This window comes from Balearica regulorum, chromosome 20 (assembly GCF_011004875.1).
Source record: "Balearica regulorum gibbericeps isolate bBalReg1 chromosome 20, bBalReg1.pri, whole genome shotgun sequence".
NCBI lineage: Eukaryota > Metazoa > Chordata > Aves > Gruiformes > Gruidae > Balearica > Balearica regulorum.
Genome location: NC_046203.1, coordinates 6911181 through 6937595, shown reverse-complemented (window position 1 = coordinate 6937595; position 26415 = coordinate 6911181). Strand labels below are relative to the sequence as shown.

Sequence of the window (26415 nt, the reverse complement as noted above, 5' to 3'; positions counted from 1 at the left end):
GCCCAATTTCCTGTGCCGTTACCTTACATCTCTCTGTGACTTTCAAACTGAACGGTGTGATCAGCTGAATCTGGAGCCTTCTCTTCGGGATTCACTTAAACCATCCCTGGTAAGTATGATGTCTGTCTGGCACATAAAGGCATCTCTTAAGATCAGCCTTTGGATTGTAGGTTGATAGAGCAGCAAGTGTCTTCACTTCCTACAGCCCTAATCCTGACTTGCCTTGTGCATGCACGGGACTAAATGCATGTCCTGATTAGTGTTCAATGCAGCAGGATATCTGTGCATTGAACTGTAGGCTTATGTTCATAAACTCTTATTGTGGGATGTTTGTATATAGAACCTCGCAGAAGAAAGCCCAGGCTTTGGGGGAGCCTCTAGAGTATGTCAGAATATAATATCTAACAGTAAAACCGCTGAAGACTTAGTTCCGTATCACACTAACCCAGTGCTTTGTAGCTTTCCAAATGTTACATACAAAGCTTACTTACAAGAATTTTACAGACTTAAGAACAGAAGACATCAATTTCAGATTTAAGGTTATTTCTACAAGCTGAATTCTGTCTTTTGCGTGTCTGGCTAATACATGGACATTTGTAGGATCATGGGATTAACCCTTTCTCCCACCACTGGCCAGGCTGGTAGCTGTGGTAGTGGCATGATTACAGCAGCAGAGGATCAATTATGCAAAATTATTTGAAAAAGATTCCATGTACATTTTCTGCTCCAAGTACATATTCCCTGGGATGATACTTAAGCTTTCATGCCTGACAGGAGAGCATTTTCTCTGTGTGCAGACAGCTGTGACTCTGGGCATTAACGTGGCCAGTCATTGATTAATATGGATGGTCATCTCCAAATTGATTATTGTAAAATCAGGATGGTATAAAAAGGTCCAAAGGAAAAATCAACATATGCTGCTGCATTGAAAACTATTGATGCTAACTGTATATCACCAGTAACTGTGTTCAGCTTGCAATACTTTCAGCTACAAATCAATTGTGAGGCCTTTAATGAATCAAGTAGTCTGTATTGGTGTGAGTAACAAGACGATAAAGTAAATTATTTCAGGATGGATTCTCTGGAATGGCAAAGAACAGAAAGGCATCTTTACCCTTGCTAGGTTTATTGTAAGAAGAAATGACAGTCACAGTATATTTTCATACAGAGGCTGTGTGTACTGAACACTTAAAATTAATTCACTTACAGAAAACAGGTGCTGCAGGAAAGGTTTTGCCGCAAACTCACCAAAAAAGAAAGTCATGCTAGCAAAGTTATCTCAGTCTGCAGCACAGAGTAGTATTGCAAAAGTCCCTGTTTGTTTTCTCCCAGGTTCTCATGTCAGGCTTGCCAAGACGTGACCACAGCGAACGGCCAGAGGCTGTGTTGGGTTTTTTCCATCGCCCTGGCGAGATGGTTACCAAAGATTCCCCTGGACTATTAAAAAAAAAAAACCAAAGAGCAGAAAACCCACGCTGTTGGATGCCATCTGCTCCCCCTCTTCAGCCGTTTATTCTTTTCCTCCTGCCCAACCCCGGACAGATGGTGTTCATCCCCTCCCAGCCTTCTCCAGAGACAGGGGACCCCACTGCCTCTCCTGTGCGGGGGATGAGAAATGGAGGTGTTGCAAGCTGGGGCGACCTGAGAGGAGGCTCCGGGGTAGATCCCGAGCCTTGCGGGGGCGGCCGGGTCCTCCAGCCCTGTCGAAGGAGCTGCCTCCGGCCGGGGAGCGCGGCCGCGCAGGTGGTTACTGTCCCCGGCGGGAAGATGGAGGCGGCTGGCGGGGAGCAGTGAACACCGCGGGCTGCGCCGTGAGTGCCGGCGGCGAAGGGAAGGGGCCGCGGCTCCAGGCCCGGTCCGGCCCCGCCGCGGGAAGCGGGGCGGGCTACGGGCTCCGCTGGCAGGGGAGGGTGGGAGCGGGTTTTGGGAGGTGGGGTTTGGAAACCTCCTCCACAGGCTGCTGCTTGCGATGACCCCGGGGGAAAGGAGGAGGAGGAGGAAGGGGGGGATCGGCTCAGTGAATGAATGGGCGGCAGCGGCGGCGGCTCCCCTGCTCAATGGCTGCTGGGCTGATACGCGCCAGCCCCGCAGCCGGTGCCTCCCTCGCCCTCCCGTGTTTTGTCTCAGGCTCGCCCCGCTCGGGGCTCCCCAGACATGTTCAACCAGCAGCAGTTCCAGCAGCAGCTGCTGCAGCTCCAGCACCTCCTCCAGCAGCAGCAGCAGCACCACCCCCCGGCGCAGCAGGGAGGCCGGTAAGCGCCGCTACGCGAGGCCGGGGATCTCGGGCCTGTCCTGGGGGACCGCTCTCCTCCGCCTCCCTCCCCTCCGTCCCTTCTTGCCCCGCAAAAGCCGCGGCGGGCCTGGCTGCGGGCCTGCCCTCCCCCGGCGGGGAAGGCGACAAAGGGAGGCGGGAGCCGGGGGTGCGGAGGGCGCAGGCCTCGACCGGGGTAGAGCCAGAGGGGGCTAGCCGGAGGCCTCGAGGGGTGGCTGGGGAGCAGAGGGTGCCCGGAGGGACCGGGGGGGCAGGTGGGGTGTGGGGGGCGATGCCTGAGGGAGGGCGGAGGGCTGTGGGGCGGTGGCCTGCGTGGGGCGGCACACCCCGCTGTGGGAAGGGAGAGCGGGCGGCTCGGGGGCTGCCGGGGCCGCCGTAGCCGTTGAACTCTAGCGCTCGGGAGATGCTTCTCTGCTGGCCGGGTCGCTCCCGCCGCGGAGTCCCCGAGGGCGCGTAGGGTGACCCAGGGCAGAGCGTGTAGGAGGGGATGATGCTCTGGAGCCGAGCGGGTGAGGGCCCGGGAGGGCGCCGGGCTGAGGCAGCGAGGAGAGGGGCTCCGGGGAAAACGCCTTCTCCCGCAGAAATGTTCACACGCACCTAACTGAGCCCCCCTAAAATAGTGACACGCACTTTTATTTTATTATTGAACTTCACTTATTTATTTAGTTTCTTTCTCTGGCTGGGTCTCCTGGCCTGGGTGGGATTATTAAACTTAATTCTGCAGCGCTGAGGGTGTGACTGAGCACTGTGTGGTGGGTGTATGGAGAAAATAATGTTTTGTATGTTAAAGGCAAATAGCTGGGGTTTTCCTAAAAAAAAAAAATGCAAGTGAGAAAATAAGTGCCTTAGATAGGAGCAGTTGTCCCTGATGAGCTGAGATTTGTAGAACTAACACAAATTCTCTGAAATGATGCATTACAGTTACCGTTCTCTGTAAAGCCTCTGGAAATTCAAAGCAATGAGATACGAATTTAAGAAGAAAGTGAATTCCTTATTCAATAAATTAGAATAATTACTTTATCCTTTTAAGGCATGTGTCTTTGAGGTAAACGTGGGAATCTTTCTGTTCTGCTAGAAATACAAATATCTCTAAATTCTTTCTACCATTTTCATATGTCTTGTACTAGAAACAAAGCTGCCCTTAAAATGCCAGTGTGGGACTGACTGCTAGATAGCATGGATGCATCTTACACTGTTAAATGTATGATTTTTCTGATATAAATATCTCAGCTCTGAGACTAGAACAATCTAGAGCAGCAAACGTAAAGATGAGCTGCTGTAAATGCTGTTAAAAGGGTTGGGTTTTTTTGTCAGCGTGGATATTTTGATCCATGTTTGTACCTCTTTCCAGCCCTAACAGATACAGCTGTGTCAGCAGTCATGCTTAGAGGTGGGCCTGACCTTGCAATTGCCTGAAGAAGCACCTGCCAGTTTCTTCAGACTTTTCTCTCATGTCTGCTCCATTCCTTAGGACTGGAGAGTCCTTCTCCACTTGCTTCTTCCTCCTTGTGTTTTAAATATGAAGGCCGTGCTTTATTTTTCCATCCGGTTCTTGCAGTTAGGGGGCACAATTTACAGTTATGGCCTGTCTGGCTCTGTGTGGGAGGCATCGATTTTGGAAAAATGTGCTTTAAGCTACTGAGAAAACTCCCTGTTTTTTAGAACTTCTTTTTTGTTGTTGTGTTAAATGTAGCTGCTGATCTAGATCGCTCATTTCTACTGACGAGTGCTGCATAATTCTGTAGAACTGCAGTCAGCTCCTGGGCTTTTTTTATGCTACTTGACAGGCTTTATGTGGGCTTGGTGCTAAGGAGTTCTCTCTGACCTCAAATTCCTTGATAGACAATCTGTCAGCTTTGGAAATTCCAGGAGAGTGGAAGAAAGAGGATACAGTGCCGGTGTATGGTATCTTTTCATGCATGTATATCAGCATTTCAGCTGTTCTTTGCTCTTCTGTTTTATAGTTTTTAGATGCCTGGAATTGAAGGGTACAGTTTTTATTGGGTTCTTATGATTAATGCCTTCTTTTCCAGAGGTTTGCCACCACCGCAACAGCAACAGATGCTGAGCTTACGGGCAACAAATCAGCCATCGCTGCTCAATGCCAATCCTATGCTTCAGCGGGCCTTACTCATGCAGCAGATGCAAGGTACTGTTGTTATGGGAGACGCTTACTTTTTGGAGCTATTTAATCATCCATCATGGACTAAAACCGTAGTATGGCTATTTCTTGCTGAACCATTGCAGTCCTTGTATTTGCCAGTTCCGTTTGTAGTCTTTTTTTTTTTTTCTCTTCAAAAAAGAAGTCTGTAGTCCACATCACAGAGGTTCTTCAGTTGTTGAAAATCCCATGTGCCCAACTGTTCACAACCAGGAATAGCACTAGAAGGTATCAGGTTAGATACTAAATACGTGCTTTCCTCTCAGACTTGGTGGAGCGAGAATTTTTTCAGCAATATATTCAGATAAAATACTTAGATTTTTATTATTTGTTTGTCTGTCTTGGTTGGAAGGTTAAAACAATTTATTTTGTTGTCTGTTACATTCTACCACAAACAAGGTTAGTGTGCTGTTTGTCTTTGTCCAAACTTAGTGTGATACATACAAATAAAGTATATTGTGGTGGACAATGGTTCAGGTTTCAATTCTCTTGTGAAATTTCGATTCCCTGAAATGACTGTCATTTGTGTAGTGGATAATATCACTGTTCTTCCATCACCGTGTTTCCACAAGTGGATTTTTTTTTGCCAGATGCAATGTTTTCAAAACAAATTTATGAAGCTGCCTTAATAATAGCGTTGCTAACATAAAGATACTGGGAATAAAGCTATGTTTTTATTTTTGCTCATGTCTTAACCTGACAGCTCTTTTCAACACAGAAAATCAGTACCTGGGATAGTTTTAAAGTGTCTAGTTTAGATTAATGCCTGCAATTTTTATCTTCCCTGTGAATCATGCCCAGATGTGAAGACAATAGATTTATTCTGCATGTCGTTAAGTCTCCTTTTGTTCTCTCTTGCCCATTTAACGAGAGGGCTCTCTAGTGACTCCAGTGGCTCTCTACAGATCTCTCTCAGGTTGTAGGGAAACTGGCAGTGAAAAAGGACAAGCCACGCTCCGAAGATTGGTGTATATATTTGTGTCAGGAAAAAAGTCTGACTCCACTTTAGTCAACCATACTCCTTTCAGATCTGTGTGATGTTAGCATGGGCTCACCTTTTCCCTAAAGCAAAATATCTTATTGAGAAGTTGTATTTAAATAGTATGCCAAGGACCTGAGGCAAACTAGATACAAGAGCAAGATAACGTATGTTAATGAACACTCTACGTGCACTTTGTCTTAGCATTGTTCTTCTTCTTTTCACCTCTACGTGCTGAGTTGAGTTGTGAGTTCTCTTTCAATATTCTACGCCAGCTAGCTACAGGTAACCTAATATGGTTGCAATGTCCAGTGTGGCCCTTCTTAGGGATCTGACTTTTTTTGGTCATTCAGGTTTGGGTTACATGCAAGAATATCTGATGCTGTAGTATTTCTGTACCTGGGAAACATCAGCATAAATAATTCATTGACTGTATGTGGCTTCAGCAATGGGAACAGGAAAAGAGAAATACTTCAAGTTGAAATGAATGTATGATTCTTTAAAGGTACTAAACCAAGAGCAGAAGATGATCTCTTGCCTTATAGATATATATTTTTTAATATGGCTATCTCTTTTTACAGTAAGAGATTATTTATGGTAAGTAATAAGAGATTAGATTGCTTTTGAAGACAAACATGGAGGAGTATTTCCTATTGCATTGCAGGCTTTAAACAACGTACCTTGGTTTTTCAGATTTTGGGTGCCTGTCTCCAAACTTCACTGCCTTGTGTTTGACAGCTGTTAAAAAGCCAGAGTATGCACTAATTCAAGTGAGAGATTAAAAAAATTGCAGTATAAGTCCAGGTTCCCAGAATGGTGGACAACTTCTGAGGGTGTAGCTGAGAGCTGAGGCATCTGGATACTTTCATTCTGTCACCCGTGAAATGGAGAAAGCAAGGACTGCCTTCATAAGAAATTGTTGAGACTTAGTTTATAGTCTGTGGATGCTGAAAAGAACTGTTCAGAAAGCAGAGAATTATAATTGGAAATGGCAAGAGTCTCAAGTGTCGGAGTTTAGGTTGACATGTTGAGCTTGTATGATAACCAGGTGGCAGAGAGGACTGTGGAATCTCTTGTTTGAAAAGTCCAGTGTTAAGTGAAATGCTGTTACTGGCTTGTGGTAAACAGCATCCATACTATGGTGTGAGCTGCCAGCTGCACAAATGTGGGATGAATTTTCCTTTTTTACAGAGAATTTTTGAAAAACAAGACCTTGTTTGTTGCAAACACAAGTGCTAGTGTGCTCCTCCAATCAAATAATTGCTCTAATGATCTTAGCCTGCAGTGACAATTATAATTAAATAGCCTGATACATGGTAATAGTTGCTATCACATCAAATTCTGTTCTGAGGGTGCTGAAGAGGGTAGAGCATAGAGCACCGATACAGTGCCCAGTAAAGTACAGGGTCTTGAACAGAGGAGTCCTTCCCCTCTCTACCTGCTGCTTGTACAGGTGGTAGATTTTCTGTCTCCTTTGCACACTGCAGGGTGGTGATATGCTGTGTGTTTGCATTTATAGGAAACCTGCGTGGATTTAACATGACAGCGCCAGCACTGCAGCAGTTTTTCCCTCAGGCTACAAGACATTCCCTCCTGGGGCCACCACCTGTTGGGGTCTCATTAAAGCCAACTCGGCTGGGCTTCCCCAGCCTTCCCTTCCAGCGGCAGAACCGGACCTTTCGCAAGGTGGGCTTGTAGTTTCCAACTGTTCAGGACCTTTGTGCTCCTGTTGCACTTGCAGCAGTCAGTTGTATTGTAGGTGGAGAACAAAAGAAAAGGGAGAGAGTCTTACAATGAAAACTACATTTTGCACCATACTGCTGACACAATAAGTCCATCGCTAAGGTTCTTGTGATCCGTATTTACATTTCTGATGCAAAGGTTTCTTGTTACTTCTTGCCCAAGAGAGAGAATCCCTCATAGCAGAACTATTTAAACCAAAGATATAAAAGGAGCCTTTAGAAGTACCAGCTTCAGAGTAATTACAATAGAAGAAATCCTGGCTGAGTGCTTTGCTCTTCAACAGAGGCCAGTGTTCTGCCCCAGTGGCCTTCCAAAGCAGTTTGTTGTTCCCAAATGACTTGCTCCTACCATGGACACTGCCTCTTTGGGCTATTTTCCCTTTTTTTCATATCAGGATCATATTTGTTCTGTGGATTTTATAAAATCTACAGTTTTTTTGGAAAAGCCTTTCTCACTTTCCACCATTAAGTCCTCTCTTGTATCCTGGAAATGGTTCTTGGATTAATTGACTGGTACATCCCTTGTCTTAGATTAGTTTTTGTATATTTGGCCCTGTTCTGTCAAAAAGATATGGTGGATAAGGTAGACTTCCACTCTTGGACTGTCCTTTCTTCAGAGTGGAAAGGAATGGAGATTATTTTGGACTATTCTTTTTCCCTGCCCATGCACCTCTTGCCAGAGTCCCTTTAAAGTGATCCTACTCTCTCTGCTGCTTAAAGCACTGGAGAAATGTCATGGGCTGCCTGTAGAATTAAAGTGCATTGCTCTGTTTAACCTTGTGAACTTGCCTGAAGCAAGACAGTCTGTTGTAAACCATGTATTCCCCTCCATTATTGTGCGCTGGAATTCCTGTTCCTGCCCCACAGTAAAAGTCTGGTGCTTTGGGCAGTGTGTTGGGTTTGAGGAAGGACAGAGAGCTGGCAGTGATTCGCTACCCATTGCAGGACTTCCAGAGGGTCCCTGACAGGAAGCGGGAACTGGATCCTGGTTCTTCATCTCAAACACAAGGTGATGAGAAAATGGAAGTCCCGGAGGGAGTGCAAGCAGGGTCAGAGCAGAACAACTCCTCACCATCCACAGGTAAGGGGGAGCCTGTAGTGAAACAAATGCTTCTAGACATGATAAACTTCTCTTTGCTATTACTGCAGCAAAGACTGGAGGTGGCTTTAGTCTTAATCATCTACATTTCTCTCTGATTGTAAATACTGAAACTGCTTGTGACAGCCCTCTGCTATGTGTTTCATATCTCCTTTTTTTGCCTGGATATTTTTTGTTTTGATAAGCTAGCTCCATATCTCTTGCATGGAAGCCTCTCAGAAGTCACTTTGACAGTGAGCCCCATTTAAGATGAGGGAAAAAAAGAAAACTGGTTTGAAATCAAAGCTTCCACATTGCTTACGCATGCTAAACTCAACATCTGATGGAGTCATATGCATGAAGCAGAACCAGTTACAGTCAACATGCTAAGGAAAATATGAGTTGAAAGAGTACTTATACTCCACTTGTCAGAACAGAAACTGCTAGCACTGAATCTCTTACAGTGTCGGATACAATACAGATGTGGGAATGTTCTTTCTGACTGAAGAGTACCTAATCAAAAAATGCAGGCATACGATGAGGTTGTGACCAATGTATATGCAGTGGGGAAAATTACCTCATTAAATAGTTGCTGACAGGTAGATATGCCACCTTGGCTTATATTAATATTCCTATGATCTGGGCTCTTGTCACTTGGGTATAGGACTAAGACCCACTTATTAGACATAAACATAGATTTCTTGCTGGATGACACCTCATACAGTGGCATCTGCAATAAAACTCAAACCTCTTAGTGCATTATCTAACCTTGTCACTTCAATTCTCAAATTCAGAATAAGCAAGTGTATAGTATTATTTGCTCTAACAGAGTTCTATTGGCATTGGCCATTCAGTTAGGGAACATGCTCAAGGTGGCATGGTCTGCTTTGCTAAGGAGATCTTCTGTGTTCCTGCAGAGCCAAGAACTCCAACAGAATCTGTGTTGAACATGGAGCCTGCAGCAAAAAGACTGAAGAGGTATTTATTGAGTGGGGTATTGAAATAGTTACTAGGTTTAGAATTATTGTCTGATTTTATTTTCTAATATTAGGGCTGTACTGTACTGGCCTGATGTCTAGCATGTAGGAGGTGTTTCAGATGCTCATGGACAATTCATGATGCTTGCTGAGATCCAGGGTGTTGTGGGGTCTCTGCTATGGGTGATCCAACTGTGGGAATGAAAAGTAAGAGATGCAGCTCATGTATACAGGCAACAAAGTGGAGTTTGTTCATGTGGTCTCCTGACAGGATTCTTGTAAGAAGCAGAGAGGTTCTTTTCTATTCTGATACATTTCTCTAATTTTCTTCCCTAAATGTCAAAAAGGGAAACAAGCAGCCACGTATCAGCAGAGAGGAAAAGCCATGGAACGTATTAAGTTACAGTAAGTGTAGGAGAGGGTAGTTTATTTTGAGGAACGAGAAAAGGAAGGGAGTCAATACTCCCTAGTATCCAAGCTTGTATCCGTGAGTGTTGAGTTCTGTATCCCTTGTGCAAAGATTGTCTTGCCAGTCCCCCTGCCTGTTCGGTAAAAATAGACAAAGGCAATCCTATTATCTGCAAGGGATGCGCAGGCATGCTGGCCAGGGCAGGCCCATCTTGGCACTCCCTGCCTCCGCAACCGGTGCAGGAAGGAACAGCCAAGCCAGTATTGCCATCTAGTGGGAAGGCACATCACGGAGCTCCTGGTGCCATCTGCACGGTGCTGTACCTCTCCCAGAACTGCTGCTGTTAGCTGGTGCAGAGGGAGAAGAGGAGGGAGTGAATACAGATTTCTGGAGGCATTGATTTGAGAATTCTCCAGCAAATGTTAATGACTATGAGTCAGGGCTCCTGGGTCCTCTTATCTTCCCTGTTAACAATTCGCTGCGTGGTTTCGGACAACTTTCTTCACCTCTCTGTTTCCCATCTGTAGATTAGAGATTAATGGCTAGCTTTAGGGAGAATATTCCAGGATTACTTTGATGTTCAGATATTACCTTGATCATGTAAAACATTAAAGAGTGATAAATATTATGTGAGCAGGGACTGTCGTGAATTATGGACTCTGATTAGCAAGAAAGTGAATAAATTCAATTAAAGCTAAGTCGAATGCATTTGAGCGTATGCTTTGTTAATCTGTTTGCCAAAGCTAATTTAATTTTAATTACATTAATATTTAGTAGGGTATTAATCAAAGTCCTGTTACATACACTGAAAAAAGAATCAAGTCTGAGGAATGACAGATCTCACTGCAGCAAGCCTGCTACTAGGAAAATCCTTTCCTAAGCATTAGTTAAGGACTGCCAGATTTGATGTGTATATTATGGCTGGTATTTACTTAGAATAGATCATTCCTTAAGCTTTTTTTTTTTTTTTGAAGTGTTTCTGTTTACTTACAGTAAACAAATAATGGATCTCTGAAAAAAATAGTTCACAGTTCTCATATTGCCCTTCACAGATGAGAATGGCATTCCCCCCATCCATGTCACAACCTTTTGTTTCATGCTGCATTGTTCCATTTCCCTTTGGCCAGGAATACCAGCCTCCTTCTTCGTTTCAGGTTTTTCCCACTTCTGCCTTTTCTCCTATGTACCATCTGTATGCCTGGAACAACATCCTCATTCTAGTGCAGAAAGCACTCCTCATCTTCAAATCCTCCTTGAACACCCACTTCTTCTAGCATGGCCTGACAAGTATCCGTGTAATACCATTTCCTCCTTAGATCATGCTCGTGATGGCTTTTGCTCCCTTAGATTGCTCCTTAGATTTGCAGTTTAGACTGCAAACCCTCGCCCTGGAGTGTTATCACCATCTGTGTGTGGTATAGTGTTGAGCCTGCTAGCAGCACTTGACAAATAATGTTAATGCCAGCCACTCTTGTTTTCTTCATGTTTGCACTGCCCAAACCCTGCTGCATATTTATAGCCATGTAACCCAGTTACATTATCACTTATCAATCTGATAAATTATGTGGTGCGTGTGTGTTTGGATCACTGGATGCAGTACCTGCACAGTCTGCACTCTTGCTTGCGCAGAATGTGCTGCTCCCTGTTGGCAGAAGGACACCCGTGGGTGGGATATCGAGCTGGCCTGAGAGAGAAGACATTCAAGTCATGGTGAAGAGTGTTAGCCCTGATGGAAAACCAGGGGATGGAGAAAGACACTGTAAAGTACACTTTGTGCCCTCTGCAAGTCAACCATTTATTCTTAGCAGTCCCCTCAGGATCTTTTTTCTGCTTAGCAGATCACCTGTACCAAGTAAAACAAAGCAAAGTCTTTTTCATTTGTGTCTTGTATAGCTCCACTTCTCCCACAAACAGAACTGTGGGGACTCTGGAATGAAACATGACTGATATGAATAGAGGAGGCTGTTAGAAAGAAATCCCTGTAAGACTCCATTGAGAACCGGTTCAGTTCTGACAGGTCTCTGTGTGTTCCCTCATGCCCAGAGCAGCCTGGAGTACTGTCCAAGTATTGCAGTTTCCCTGCAGGTCACCAATCAAGACAGGACTGAGCTCTCAGAGCTCTTATTAATAATATTTCCTGTATGAACTTATTTCCCTGCAGGCCTCTTGCAGGAGAGGGCAGTGATCCAAAAAATCAGTTTTAACCTTCTTGTCCAGGTTATTTGGCTGCTGTTTCCGAATCTGTTCTAGAATGCCCACTCTTCATTGTTTTTATTTATTTCTGATGAATCCTTGCCTGAAATACCACTTCCAGTAGCTTATTGATTTGGGGGTTTAGTGGAGAGTGTGGTAGCTTAGACCTTAGCCTGTGCCTTGGTGTGTCTTCTGAATGTCTTTGTAACATGGCAAATAAGGTTATTTATTTTCTTGATATCCTTTAAGTGTGACTGAGGAGTCTGCATTAGAGGATGCCACAGACAGCAAGGAAGCAGGAGAGTCAAGCACCCATGTCCAAGCTGATGGTGAGTTGCTGGGCACTGTGATTTGCACTTTTAGAGCACTCCTTGCTGCAACTGCACCTGTAGATCAGCATCTGTAGATCTGTGGGTCTTGTCAGAAATGCCCTTTCTTCAGTCATACAAGATGGGGAAGGGAGGAGAAAATCTAGGAACCAAATCCAAACATAGTCCCCTAAAACCTGTTGCCTACCAAATGCAACTGACAGGAAGTTTCCCTCTTTAATAAGGATTCTTTGGAGAAAGGTTTGTGAACTGGGCTTATAGCCAACAGCACTGTGAGGAAAGCTCCCTGACTTCATTCACCTGCTGCTTTGGTTTTTTCTGTCATTGCTATTTTGATTTAAGGCAGCTGAAAGGAGTCTCTCTTCTTAGGTACAGACAATGCAAAGGAGTACACAGCTGAAGATCTCTCTAAAGAGAGGAAATTCTCTGAGGAACCAAAGGCTCCTGAGGTGAGTAGACACCACTCCGTGCAAGGTGGGGTGGTGCAGAACATACAATCTCCCTCTCCATCCCAGAGAAGCCTGTTGCCACTGGGAACCAGATGGCACCCACGTCTGGAGCTCTGTCTCCTGCTGTAAGCTGTTGTCCCTGGCAATAAGGCGTAATATGTCTGCAATTAGCACGCATTTGCTCTGACTTGCTGCTTTTGTACCTCTGCTAGCCTGCACCTTACCTACTGCTGGCTGTTTGTGGATGCTGAGGTTCATTAAGATTTCAGTATTCATCTGGAAAGATGGAAAGTTGAATTGAAAGAGCCACTGGAAAATACGTGTATTAGCTAAATATATCCTTTGTGTTGCTGAAGAGCAGATGTAAAAAAAAATTCAGGTGATGGTAGTAAAGATGCAGCTGCTGTGGGACTTGCCATTACAGCAGGTATGAGCAGAGATAGTGGGAGTCTGTGCTCTTGAAAGGCAGCTTGGAAAAATGAGACACGAGTAAAGCCAGCCACCTGAGAGTCTTTTGCATGAAATACCTTGCCCACGTGCTAGATGTTAAACCAGGATCTTATGCTGCATAAATCTCTAAGTAGATAAAGATTTAACCCATGGCGTGAATCAGACTTGATATTCTTCCATAATTGGAGACATTTGTTGATGTGATTGAATGTATCATCCTGCCCTTGTTTGAGTTCTTACTCCATCAGATGTGATGCTGAGTTGCCTTTAGTTCTGCAGTGGAGAAATGTGAGCCAATCGTGTCCCTCACCAAGGCATTGTTTGTTGCTCCAGCCTCCAGAGACTGGATCATAGAGCATCCATGGAGGCTGTAGAAACAACCATCTGTACTAATAGGCCTGGTACTATGACACAGGGATCGCTGATTTAGTGGTGTTGGGAGAAGGAGCGTGTATGAGTCTTTCTGATCAGCCTCCTGTGGATTCAACCCTAAATGTATTTTGTTAAGGGGTAGAGAGCTTAGGTTGCATACAAAAAGATGTAATTTATAGTGTCTTCTACTGAGAGATTGGACTTAATCTTGACTCCTTATTTTGACAGGTGTTGAGCTCTGGAGGTTCACTGAAAGTGACTATCCAGCAGAGCAGTGAGAGCAGAGCTATCAGTACAACAGCTCTGAAACCAGGGCACTGGACCTGTGAGGTGGGCACAGCTGATCCCAACCCTGAATCGGTCCTTAAATTCTACTGTTATATCTGCAAGACCAACTGCTGCAGTCAGCAGGTAAAAATCCACAGGTCTGGGATATGGGTGGTCAAGAGAGGTGAATTAGATGGCTGGCTGCCATGAGGAGGTGTAGCAGGACACTTATTAGCAAGGGCTCATGCTTTAGGAGCAAGGAACAAAAAATGATGACAAGCTTGCAGATAAAATAAACCTCTCCTGAAGAGCTGAAATCAACCTGCTAGAGAGTGAATGTGGGTGGATCCACAGGCAGCCATGCTCTTAAGCTTTTATACCATTTCATTGTTAAAAAGCAGTCAAGAGGATGGAAAGCATAGCTCATACCTGTTATTTTTTGTATTTTGAATACATTTAAATGGATTTTTCTCCTAACCCCTCTCTCAGAATTTCCAATCCCACATGGCTGGAATTCAGCACCAGCAGCGGCTTGGGGAGATTCAGCACATGAGCAATGTTTGTTTTGTTTCACTACTGCCTATGGTGAAGGAGCAGAAGGTGCTGGCAGAGAAAGATGGGTAAGTGTTGGTCTGTGCTAGAAAATGCAATCTGAATGTGGACCTACGTGGGTTCTAAAATTCCTCACTGCACGAGGGTGCCCCTGTGTGCTAGGTAAAGTACAAAATCCCTCTGGTTTCAGGGATTATCCTATCCTGCTGAAGGATACCAGTGTTGTCTTTGACCTGCTGTGTAGTTTTTAATACAGTAGATCAGGTCAGAGACTTGTTTTAACTGGTGCCTTTCTATCAGCATGAGCTAAAACAACCTACATAAATAGCTGGGAAGAGGAAAAGATAAATCCAAGCCTGTAAAGATAGGAATGCTGGGGAACACAATGCCAAGAACAGATTGCAAACTGCAGTATTCTATGGAGAATGTAAAAAGGTGTGACTTACAGATACATCCGTTCTCACTTCAGAGAGACCCAGCAGCGATGGTGTAACACTTGTCAAATACACTTCACGGGGGATCTAATCAAACATCGCAGGACCCAAGAACACAAGGTAACAACCATAGCATGGATTTCCATCTTTGTACCGACCTTTTGGGGGGGTTGAGTGGAAGTGTCTAGCATCTCCTGCTCCCCAAGCACCAAAGGAAAAGTGATTGGAGAGATGTGCATAAACATCCTCACTGTCTGAGGGCACTGCCATGCTACCTACTGCCTCTGAACACTGGCACTGTTTGAACTTCCAGTTATGCTATGTTGGTATGGCCTGAAGCACCTCTAGCTTATAATTCTTGACTTTCCTCAATAAATATGGCCTATCATACTCCACCTAATCAATTGAATGGAGGAATTGGTGGGCAGCCTGTAAATTTTCAAGCTAAAATTTAGGCAGGACATTGTATTCATTGGCTTCTAGAGGAGAAGTGCCAAAACATCTTTTATAAGCCACATTGGGTTTGCTGTTGTGTTCCATCTTTTTGGCCGATAAGAGCTAGGGAGTCCTTTCTGCTGAAAAGACGACTCTCTTTTTGTGGTCTCTCTGGTTTAGATGCAGGAGCTGTGGCTTTGTTTCACTCAAGATTTATCTGCATTTCTCCAAAGTGGTGCCTCTTGTGACTTACTGAATTGTCACTCTTTCCTTAGCTGGCCAAACGCTCGCTTCGTCCTTTCTGCACTGTCTGCAGCCGACACTTCAAGACCCCTCGCAAGTTTGTGGAGCATATGAAGTCCCCTGAGCACAAACAGAAAGCCAAAGAGGTAAAACTGCTTGAGTGGAGAGCTGCGTGGGACTGGAAGCTGCTACACTGGAGCAGATTAACTTTCTGCTTCCCTGACTATTGCAGGGATGAAAGGAAGACGTGCAGTTCTTCCAACCCTGTTTTAATTCTCATCTTTGGCTGGATTTCAAGTGTTAAGAGCTTAAAGAAATTGAGTGAAAAAGGGACGAGGAGTTAGACATGTCTAGAAGCGAGATAGCTTTGTGCCACTCTTGCAGTTCCTTCTACTTATCAAAGGTAGTCTGTTCAGTCTGGCGTCTTCCTTGGTTAAATGGAGAGTGCAAAGTTGATCTTATCTTTCTTTCCTGTACCTGACAGGTGAGGCTAGGAGAGAAGGAGTTGGGCAGCCCGGAAGATTCAGAGGAGTTGATCACAGTGGATGCTGTTGGCTGTTTTGAAGATGATGATGATGAAGAGGAGGAGGAGGAGGAGGGGGGAGCTGGTGAGGAGGAAGACCTTGATGTAGTGCTGATAGAGAATGAGGATTCTGCTATCAAGCAGGTATGCCATGCAAAAAAAGGAGAAGGAATGATCTGAGAATCTGCTGTGGGATCCCGTGACTTAGTTGGTCTTGGCTGGTTGAGCTCCAGATTTCAATAGTCCAGCCAACCTTGCACTCTACAGCAGAAGGGTGAGGGTTCTGGGGTTCTTCCAGGGCACAGGACGATGCAAAAGAGAATCCTGTGGGATGCAGGAAGGCATTTCTGCTGTGCTGTACAGCTCCTACTGGTGCCTTCAAACATTACCTTGTCGAGGAGCATAAGCAATGTTTTTTCAAGGGAAAGAATTCCTAACAAAGACATTGACATAGTCTCTTTGCATAGCCCAACAGCAGCTCAGTCTCATAGCAAATGTGTGTGGAGGTTTATCTTAATAAATATCACTTTCCTAGTAAAGAGCGGTTACCAAGAAGGAGGTACATGGCTAAGCTACTTCAGGCTTGGAGTGCAAGGGGCATTTTTAAGCCTCCTGACATTGGGTTTTTTATCTGGCCCTAACCAAATGCTGTGCAACTCCATCTCTGGTATGTGAACCCTCTGTTTTGCTCCCAAGCTTACCAGAAAAATGTAGGAACCCAGGAAGGCAATTGGCATAGTTACAGTAGGCACTAATGTTCTTTTGGTTTCCAGACTGGGCTGAAGGAAGTGTCTTTGGAGGATTACGAAGGAAGCGAGAAGTATTGTCCAGACACAGCCTATGGTAAGCAAGCAGAGTTAAGCATAAAGGCCCACAGAGCCTTCTCTGGCTACGTGCTCTGTCTGTAAGAGAGAACGGTCTCTACCTACTGCTGTAATGAGTACTTGGGCCGTAGTGCTCAGCATCTGCATCAGACTGCTGCAGGTCACTGCTGTCTGGAGAAAGACTCAAACGTTGCTTTATTACTGTGTGATAAAACATAAGGATGTGATTGATGTTTGTCAGCTGCCTTTTGCTTTGAAGAAGAAAGGATGAGAGCCAGATACCTTACTAAGGTAGGAAATGGAACAAGCAGGGCAGGAGTACTGAAGAAAGTAGGGAGCAAATGAGGAATGCTCTGGAAAGACAAAGCCTGAAAGCATATTGATTAGAATGCTTTCCAACAGAAATGCATCTTGTATAGAGATACTGAGCAGTACTGATAGTATTGAACTCTCTGCCAGAGCCCAAACTGTGCATGTTTCCTCCGCTTCAGAACCCCCACGCTCTACCTAGCGGTTATTCAGACATGTTACTGGACTGGTGGGCAGCGTTGCCTCCAGATGGCTGTCTCTGATCCCCACCCTGTAAGCGATTCTGACTTCAAACCTCTAACGGCCACTCGTGTTGTGAGGAGGGCAGCTCTGCAGAGGCTGTTTTGTGCCCAAGGAGGGCTCTGTTTACACCAATCTTCCATATTGCTGTAACCTTCCACTATCATGTGGCAGATGGAATAATGATTCATGCTGTGAATGTTCTCTGCGTGTTCCTCTTGCGCGCCTGCTGTCTTCTGCTTGGTTTGAACCCATTGCATTAGATCACATGTTCTCTGTAGTTTTCCATTGTACTCTTTTTTTCCTTTTTTTTCCCCCCCTTAATGCTCTGTGTAGTTTCTTTGCTCTGGCAGCCAGATTTCTCTCTGAATATCAACCACACAGCCATTCCATGGTAAGATGAGATATTCAGCAAGTCATCTTGCAAATCCCTGATTAACAGAAGCAAAGCTTTCCACTTTTCTTTTTTTCCCTCCTCTCCCCTTCCCTTCCCTTTTAACATGCTTTCATTATTTGAGTTCCATTCAATGTGATCTGTGATTTCCCTTCCCCTCCCGTTTCACAGGCCTGGATTTTCTGGTCCCCGTCGCAGGTTACCTCTGCAGGCTGTGTCACAAATTCTACCATAGCGACTCTGCTGCCCGGCTCGCACACTGCAAGTCCCTGATGCATTTTGAGAACTTTCAGGTTAGACCCTTTGGCGATTGCATGGCCTGGCATTTGTTACCCCCGTGCGTGTCTCTTCAGCAAATCCACCACGTTAGCTGTCTCGTCTTCAGTTCGTTTCCATCATCCTTGGTGTCCATTTTGCCATAGTTTTCTCCTGGTGTGTTCTGTGTTTGTCTCCCATCACCCCTGTAGATCTAAAACTAGTCCAGTCCTGCTTCCCAGCTACTGCTGCTGTCATCTTGTTGCCCATTTCTGGCTGGAAATCTTCCTCAGAGTGTCTGCTCTGTTTGCTGAACCTGTGGAGTCTGTCGTTCAGTCTAGGCCTCTTCTCTGTTAGACAGATTACAGGTGGGTCAAGACGGGGAAAGAACAAGAGCCGGAGGTTGTTCCTTTTAAAGAAGGCTGGTACATAAGCATCTTTTTATGCGATACTGCAGGAACAGCTCCTCTAGCCAAAATTGCGGGTGTGATTCATCCCTGAAGGGGTCTGGTAAAATCAGATACTCACTTTAGAAATCCGGAAATTTAACATTACAGACTTTACGTGATGGAAGCTACAAGCTGGAGAGTCCATTTAGTCCCCAGGGTCAGCCTGCAGCAGGAAGTCAGTCCGTCTGTCTGTCTGTCTGCTACCCTTTCCTAGAAACTCCTTAGCACAAAGCTCTGCCAACTGATGCTGTTCCTTTGCTTTACTGGCTCTACCTAAAGAAGCCGTATTGCCCTTTGCTGCTTTTGTATCTAGAAGCTTTTTCTACTGGGCTGGCCTGGAATCTGCCTCCATCGTTCTGTCCTTGTTGACTTGCCAGGGGGTGAGGGGCCTGGATTAGTACCTTGTGGCGGGTACGCAGGGCTTGCACTGTCTCTGCCCTCTCCTGTGACCACTGCTTGGGCTCTGCCTGTGCAGGAGAGTGGTATTCTCTGACCTTGGCAAAGAGGGAGGCTCCCACACTGACTCTGTCCTCTGCCTGCACCCAAAACCTACTCCAACAAAAGCCATTGTGCTTCCCTACCACAGATGTATCCAGCTTTTGTTAGAGTTTAAGAACAAAGAAATCTTAGTGTTTTTCTGGTAGTCTTCAGACAAATTAACTATTTCTAGTCAACTGTCACTGCCGCCAGCAAGCGTTGCAGAAGCCAGCGCTTAGAGCAATCGATTTGGAATGGCGAGTAGCAGAAGACCCACCACAGCTGTTCCTTCATGGTTGCTCGTCCTCTCCCACTCCTGCAGCTAGTCATTTCAGGAATGAAGGAATCAGTCTTGCAGTTTTCCTGGCTTATTTTAGATCAGCTTGGAGTGAAACTGCAGTAGCACTGTGTATGCCTCCCTTTTGGCCCACTTAGAGCTGAAATCAGGTGCTTTTCAAATGGATGCCAGAGTGACCTGGAGGGATTATTTATGATGAGTCCAACCTTAAATATCTGCAGGCAGCTAACTATTATTCTTGGCTGCCTGGATGCCTTGAGGTTGTCAGAGTCTGAGTTAAATAATTGCCAGTTTCTGGGGTACTCTGATGAGAGTAGCTCAGCAGAGGGTTTCAAAGCAGAGAACTGTCTGCTGGTGAGGCAGTTCACAGCATTGCTCTGACAACAAATTGGCACACTTGCACCTGGTTTAGTTTGGGTACAAGGTTATGACTTGACTGATCTAGTTCCAATGTGTTATGTGATACTGCGTGTATCCCGTTATTTGAGAACAGGGAGAGAGCAACCCTGCAACAATAAACAATTACACTGTAAAGCTGCCTGTCTGATGTGCTGTAATTCCACATTGCAGACTACAGTAGCGCTGCTGAAGGCAGTGGTGAGAGCCAGTGTGCTCAAAATAATTTCCTTAAATTGTCAGGTCTAATGGTAGTGCCAGTTCCAGGAACCCTTTAGCAGAAAGCTGAAAGTGAGTTGATTGTGGAAGGAGCTGTTGGGGAAGAGAGGGAGCTTTGTTTTATTCCTTTAGTTGATGCTCTGTCTGGGACTTGATGTCCAGATTTCTACGGCATGTTAACTAGCTATACAGAGTGACTGTTTTTCTGAAATCCAGTCTTGAAAATGGCTAGTAGCCATTTTAATCTCTTTACAGTCTACTGGTTCATCGTGATAGCTAGTGCAAATGAGTCATTTTATTGATGATGTGCTTACCTTTATTCTGTAGAGAACCTCAGTACCTTGTAACAAGAAGATAGCCTTGCTATCTTAAGTGTCCTGTCAACAGTTCAACTGACTGCACAGATTGTATCAGCAGAGTGAAAAAAAATTTAAGCTTTCAACTGAAGTCTTCCTTTGGCTGATAAACATTAAATCACACCTCTGTAGCTGAGGGCAGTGCATAGCCTCATGTATCCAGGGTACGCATCTAGAGCTATGTCTTGGCAGTAGCTGAAGCAAGAGCTGTCGCTTGCACTGTTACATCTACAAAGTCCTGAGTCTGACGGAGATTTAACAGTTGCCAAAACACGATTTTTGTCTCAGGAGCCACAGGTCTGCCAAGCACTCGCTCAGTATTAAGTAATGTGAGAGGGACTTCAGTTTTTAATATCGCCACTTTTCCCTCACAGGAGCTGACCCTTCTCTGCTTGAAAGCCTCAGCAGCCAGGCCAGGAGAGCTGCCGAGACAAGTCGTGCCCCTGCAGATTCTAGCTGCTGCTCACCATTGTTTTTGTACAGGTTTTCCTGGACCAGCTGCTGCTTGCTGCAGTGACAGTAGTTGAGCTGGGCTTGTCTCTCATGTTGGTTTGTTTGTATTTGCAGAGATACAAGGCAGCGAGGCATCGTGCCACAGCTGCCTACCCCGAGGCTCCTTTGCATTCCCAGGGCTCCAGCTCCCAATTGCTGGATGATCCGAAACACCCTCCCGCTACAACAGCAGATAACAGCAAGATGAATGATGATTATGGGACAGACAAAGAGGGTACAGAGCTGTCAGCCCTGCAGGAACAAACTTCGAGGTCTCCGGAGGGTAAGGGTGAGCTGGCTACCTCTGTGGCAGAGGGCAAAAGCCTAGCCAGTGTGACTGATGACGTATGTGGAATCACGGTTGTAGAAGATGATCTACAGGAAGAGAGCAAGTCCACTACCACTAGTGCCGATTGCCTGCTCCCTGAAGAGAACCGCACCGTAGGGGAGTTGTTGGGACACGCTGTGTCTAAGGAGGAGCAGGAGGAAGCCAATGCAGCCAGGCAAAGGGAAGGCACAGACAACTGCCAGGATCCAGGGAGTGGAGGGGGTTTAGGACAGAATGAGGCAGCAAACGCAGGCCAGGAGGCAGCAGCAGAGCCTTCCTCCCTAGCCAAAGGTGAGACAGTCAGTCTTACCTCTGCTGGGTGCAGACGCTCTACTAGGCGCAAACCCAGATAGAGTGGCCTTAAAGGGAGAGCCCTTTACCTATGATATTTGCTGGAAATGTTTATTTTCGGAGTCTTTTAATAGAGCAAAAACCTTCAACTTTACTGCTGTTTTTATTTTAAGAATAAAATAAGCCTGGCTTTAGCGTGTCTAATACAGGATGGTGTTGGTTATTACTTGTACAGCTGGGATACAGCAATTATATGGAAAGACTGAGGATTGGATTGTTGAACCTGAAAGAAGACGGTAATGTGATTTCCACAGGGGACCAAGTCATGAAGTAGATGGATACAGACTTATTTTTCACTAAGAATTCTTTGTAGTTCCTCTCTTGTTTCCTTTCCAGGCAGAGGAAAAGTTGTGTGCCCAATTCTGCTCCTCAGAACAGTTTCCTTTCAAAGATGCACACTCTTGGGCAAGCACTGTGGCCTAAGCTAGGCAAGAATGTGCATCTTGGTCCTTTGCTAATACTACAAGGCTTAATATAGTCTGTTCTCAGAGTGGAGACTCTCAGGAACAAATTTTGTTTCAAACTGGATTTTAATAAAACAGATTTCTTATAAGTAACTTCTTTAACTTTCCAAAAAACTCCTGTTAACTCTACAGAAGTAGAACAGAAAGACTTGCTTCATAGTGCTGGCCCTCCCACGGCAGGCAGGCCCCTCTCTCTTTGCTCTGTGTAGCTAATGCTGTGGTGGGGGCTAACCAGGCTGCTCTGCTTCTCTCTAAAGCCTGAGTCCTTAATGGCAGCTTAAGGAGTTAGGCAGCTTCCAATTATAACAGTCACAAACATCACCCTGGTAGCTTGTCTTATCTGCTTGGAAGGGGATAGAAGTGATCTGGGACCATCTGCCAATATTTCTTGCATCACAGTTCATGTGACTAATGGGGAAGCTGCAGTTTCAAGGCAGGAGCTGGCCTTTGTCACCAGAGTGACACGGGCAAGCCTGGAGTCAGGACAGCCCCTGCCCACTGCTCTTTCTGAGGGGAAGGGGCTAGAGCCACAACACCCCTTGCTTGGATTTAACAGTCTAAAAGAGCAGAAGTCATTTTTCCTCTTTCTGAAGAGGGCCTGCTTGCAAACAACCTGCATGGCATGATGCTTCCTACAACCAGCTTTAACAAGTGTCAGTGCCAGGGTCATGTTGGGGAGCGAAAAGAACCAGCTCTCCTACATCCACTTGTGTGCTTCTGCACCTATTGCACAGCTAAAGAAAAACAGAACGTGGAGGTGAATGGCAGGACGCAACCACGGGAAGGAACAAGTAACAGGCACGAGGTACCTCTTCTATTCAAGTTTTACGTTAAATTGGTGACCAGCAAATGTCCCCCTAGCAATACCAACAGTTTGTGGCCAGCGTGCTAGGCAGGAGGCTGTGATCCCTGCACGTCAGCTTCTGTGTTCTGCTGCTCGCTCTGCTGCTGGAACTCCAGGCGGGTCTGGCGGTTGGACTCCAGCAGTTCTTTCAAGCAGGCGTGTAGATAATCATTCTTCTCCTCCAGGTGATCCAAGCAGGAGTTGATCTGGTCCAGCATGGAGTTTATTGCTGCATATTCTAAAAGAAAGGGAAATGAGAGACTGGACAGTGTAAGTATATTGTCACTGCAGTCAGTGAGGGCAGCGAGAGCCCTTGCAAAACATGCCCACAAGCACTTTGGCTGTGCCTTATCTGCCACCAGGTGTGTGAAGGAAAATGCAACTGAATCCTACATGTGTTTTGTTCACTGATCAAACGAGACCAATGGGAAGCTGCAGGAGTGGCAACGAGACCAAAGGTGAGGTACCTCTGGGCAGTCCAAACCCGTTCTGTGCCTGTCTGACAGCCTTTGATCTCATACGTAAATAGCTGACCACAGGCTGAGTGCTAGCGTGCAGTGATCCGCATGGCAACAGTACCCAGTAAACCTCAAGGACAAGGTAGCCTTTTTAGCTGCCTGGGGATCATCTTTCCTGATGAGTGTGTAGGCATTTTGGCAGTGTGCTGAAGTGTTTGCTACATTCTGTGAATTATTTGTGTAAGGCTCCCAGGCTGGGATGTGCTTCACAAGGGCCTGGCTGTGGTCAGACTGCCAAAACAGCACGGCTGTGGCAGGAGCAGGGAGGAGCCCAAAAGTGGTGGTAGTAGCACCATTATTTCCAAAGGAGGGGTAAGTGTGGGGTACCAAGTTCAATCGCAGGATTTTCATACCCTGTTAAGGCTTTGGGTGCTTAAGATTAAAACCAAACTCATTCGGGATGATCCTGAGAGCTGGTTCCCTAGGTATAGTTTCTTATTTGCAGCATTTGTTTCAAGTGCAGAAGTGTTACCCTCAGTACAATGGCATTTCACAGTGATGTGTATTAGTACTGTTAATCAGATGAAGATAGCTGTGCTATTGAGATGTAACACTTGCTTTTGGACTGCTCCAAGCAATATTCACACAATCCTAAAGAATAACAAAAAACAAACTGACAAAAGAGACCAGATAAACCTCTGTTGACAAGTTACTCGGGAGCCCTGGAGGGTTACAGGAGACCCCAGGCAGAGCCAGTCCGATGTTCCTGTCTGAAGCCGCAAGGGCTGAGTGCAGGGAGGTAGACATCAAGCTGCAACCCTCGGGCTGGCGTTTGAGAGGATCATGGGCTGCGGGACAGGGAAACAGGCCTGCGTGGGTGAGATGAGCCCACACCTCACCGCCTGGGGCTGGCTCTTCTCCACCCGGCTCCTCTGAGCAGCTGGGGAAGCGTCAAAGCCAAGCGTGACACAGGCAGTGCCTGGCTGGAGTGCTGCTCTGAGCTAACGGAGAACATCGAGAAAGTGAGGAGGAAGAGGGTTGAGCCGTGCTGAAATCCCTCAGCCTCGCATGCCCACTTTTACCCCTCTCAGCTGCCCCCTTGGCACTTTTGCAGGCAGAACTGAATATTTAAATATTGCAGTCATTTGCATTATTAAGAGCTAAGGAGAAGGTTCATTATTTAAAAAAAATAATGTTCTTATACTGTGGAGCCATTGACAGCAGTGTTGCAACCTTCAATTCTTTGGAGAATTACATGTGTTTAAGCTTGTTCATCAAAGATTGGCATCGCAGGTATATGCAGAGGTGGCATTATGAGCAAGAGCACTGCTGATGTTCTTGCATTTAAAAACCAATCCTACAAACACATTCTTTCCAAAAAGGCGGCATTTATCAGTATTTTGCAAACCCTGTTTCAAGGTACATGATACCTGAATGTCCCTGAGTTAGAGCTCTGTACTTCAGCCTCGTATTTGATATACCACATTCCAATTAAATGGTGGGCAGATTCCAAGCAGATACCGTAACTACTTCTGACAAGTAACGTTACGCATCAACTTGCAAGAAGCCTATAATCACTGCAGGAGCCTAATTGTTCTCAGAGCCTAGAGCTCACGCAAAGGCTGTATTAGTTGTGCTGCTTTGGGAAGTGAAATTTTTTTTAAAAATTTAAGCTGTAAAAATATTTTATCATCTTCTGTTAGTTGCAAGCTTGGTTTATTTTTGTGGAAATGTAACCACATCCCCTAATGAAAATGCTGAAGCAGGAGTACGGCAATCGCGTTGTTTACTCCTCTGCATTCTTACAAGAACAGTTGCCAAAAATAAGGTTTCCTATTTGAGATCAAGGAAGCGATCCACAACTTCAGCTCCACGAGACCAGGAGGTAGTACAGACCTTTACAACCAGCTACTGCGCACAAAGCCCCGCCTAAGTACACGCAGAACAACTTAACGCAGAGACTTGATGTAGATCAGATTTAGTGACTGCCACATCCACTGTGTTTCTTAGCTTTTCAAAAAGCCTGAAACACAAATCACTGATGATGCAAAGCAGTGAACGCTCTTGGGGATCCTCCTGTCACTGCAGGTGTCTCACAGCCACAACTGTGAGATTCACCTGCACGGGCCACATCTGGAAATTGAATGGTCTTTGGGGAAACTGCATAACCCAACTCTTCACCATTTTTGAGAGAAGAGTGGTGAAGTGCTAGCTTGAAAATCTTTGAAAGATTTCCAATTTTAAGAATGATCCACACATGCGCATTACAGCTCTGCCGTTGTCACATTTCCTCCATCGGCTTTTTCTAACAGGCCAGGACAGTATCAGAAATTCCATACCTAGGCACTTTCAAAATGCCCCAAAGTGGAATCTGCCAAGCTAATTGCATTAAATTCATTTTTCCCACCCACGACTTCTCCCAGATCAGCCCACATGATCTGTCCTGCGGTTTCAAAATCTCAACGTCCTCTTTCTCCTTCGTCATCTGCACGCTGTACACCGCCAAAGGCGCGGAGCGATCTTTCCACGAGAGAAAACCGAACACCACAATACCCCGAGGCAGCAGGCGGGAGCTCAGCACCCCATCGCTGGGCAGGAACCATCCCGGCCGCCCCGTAGCCCCTCACCTCCCGCCACCGCGCAGCGGGCACACCTTTGACATCGGACACCGCTCCCAGCAGAACCGGCAAAACATTGGGGAACACCTGGGCCTCGTCACCCGCCCCAGCAGACCCGCGGCCCACGGGGCCAGATCAGACCACCGAGCCCCACCGGGGCTCCACCGGGGCCCCACCGGCTCGGGGATGACGGGCCAGGCAGGCGGCGCTGCCCCGGGCCGCCCCCCCCCCCCCCCAACGCACCTTCCTCCCCGAAGCTGTCCCCGTCGTCGCCGTCATCGTTGCCGCCGGCACCGCCCACCGGCACGTGCGGCTCCCCGTTCGGCCCCGACATCCCACCGCCCCGCGCGACGCCGGGATCGCGCGTCGGAATCACACGGACGGCGTGACGGTGCGCCCGCAAGACCGCTAGCCAATGGGAAAGCTCGGCGCGGCGTACGTCACGCAGGCCGGCCGGCCGGCCGGCGGTAGAGTAAAGCCTGTGGTTAGCGCGCAGAGCGCGGGGCGGGCGGAGTGCGGGCGGGAGCGGCGAGCGGCGCTCGCCGGCAGCGGGGCGGCCCTTGAGGGCAGCGCGCAGGGGCAGGCAGCTCCGCGCTCCCCGGATGTTTTCCCCAAGCGCGTTCCCAAAGCGAAGCTGCCTCCTTGCCCCGCGGTGTCCTCAGCCCCCCCCAAGGCCCCCCTGTCCCCTGGGCTGGCACGGGACACACCGGCACAAGCGAGTGCATTTGGGCACGAAGTGAAGCTGTCCTGAGGGGCTGCCATGAGCACCCAGCCCTCC

General features: G+C 46.5%; 2 protein-coding genes across 4 annotated transcripts; one reads left to right on the top strand and one right to left on the bottom strand.

The window, feature by feature from the left end:
* The first annotated feature begins 1527 nt into the window (after positions 1-1527).
* Positions 1528-21399, top strand: CIZ1 (CDKN1A interacting zinc finger protein 1). Of its 3 annotated transcripts, none has more exons than XM_075771997.1 (16): positions 1528-1659; positions 2128-2252; positions 4306-4421; positions 6932-7098; positions 8100-8235; positions 9150-9210; positions 12061-12140; positions 12510-12589; positions 13640-13822; positions 14168-14298; positions 14700-14784; positions 15375-15488; positions 15827-16009; positions 16639-16708; positions 17804-17925; positions 20713-21399. In XM_075771997.1, exons 1-16 carry the CDS (start codon positions 1543-1545, stop codon positions 21253-21255), a joined length of 2313 nt encoding a protein of 770 aa, XP_075628112.1. In that variant the 5' UTR covers positions 1528-1542; the 3' UTR covers positions 21256-21399. The 3 variants fall into 3 exon arrangements, with proteins under 3 accessions (XP_075628112.1, XP_075628111.1, XP_075628113.1); XM_075771996.1 differs by having other exon boundaries at positions 20650-21399; XM_075771998.1 differs by having other exon boundaries at positions 1606-1811; positions 20650-21399.
* Positions 21338-26059, bottom strand: BBLN (bublin coiled coil protein). Its single transcript, XM_075771999.1, has 2 exons — positions 25881-26059; positions 21338-22799 (listed from the first exon to the last, which is right to left on the bottom strand). Exons 1-2 carry the CDS (start codon positions 25969-25971, stop codon positions 22606-22608), a joined length of 285 nt encoding a protein of 94 aa, XP_075628114.1. The 5' UTR covers positions 25972-26059; the 3' UTR covers positions 21338-22605.
* Between the last annotated feature and the right edge of the window lie 356 nt (positions 26060-26415).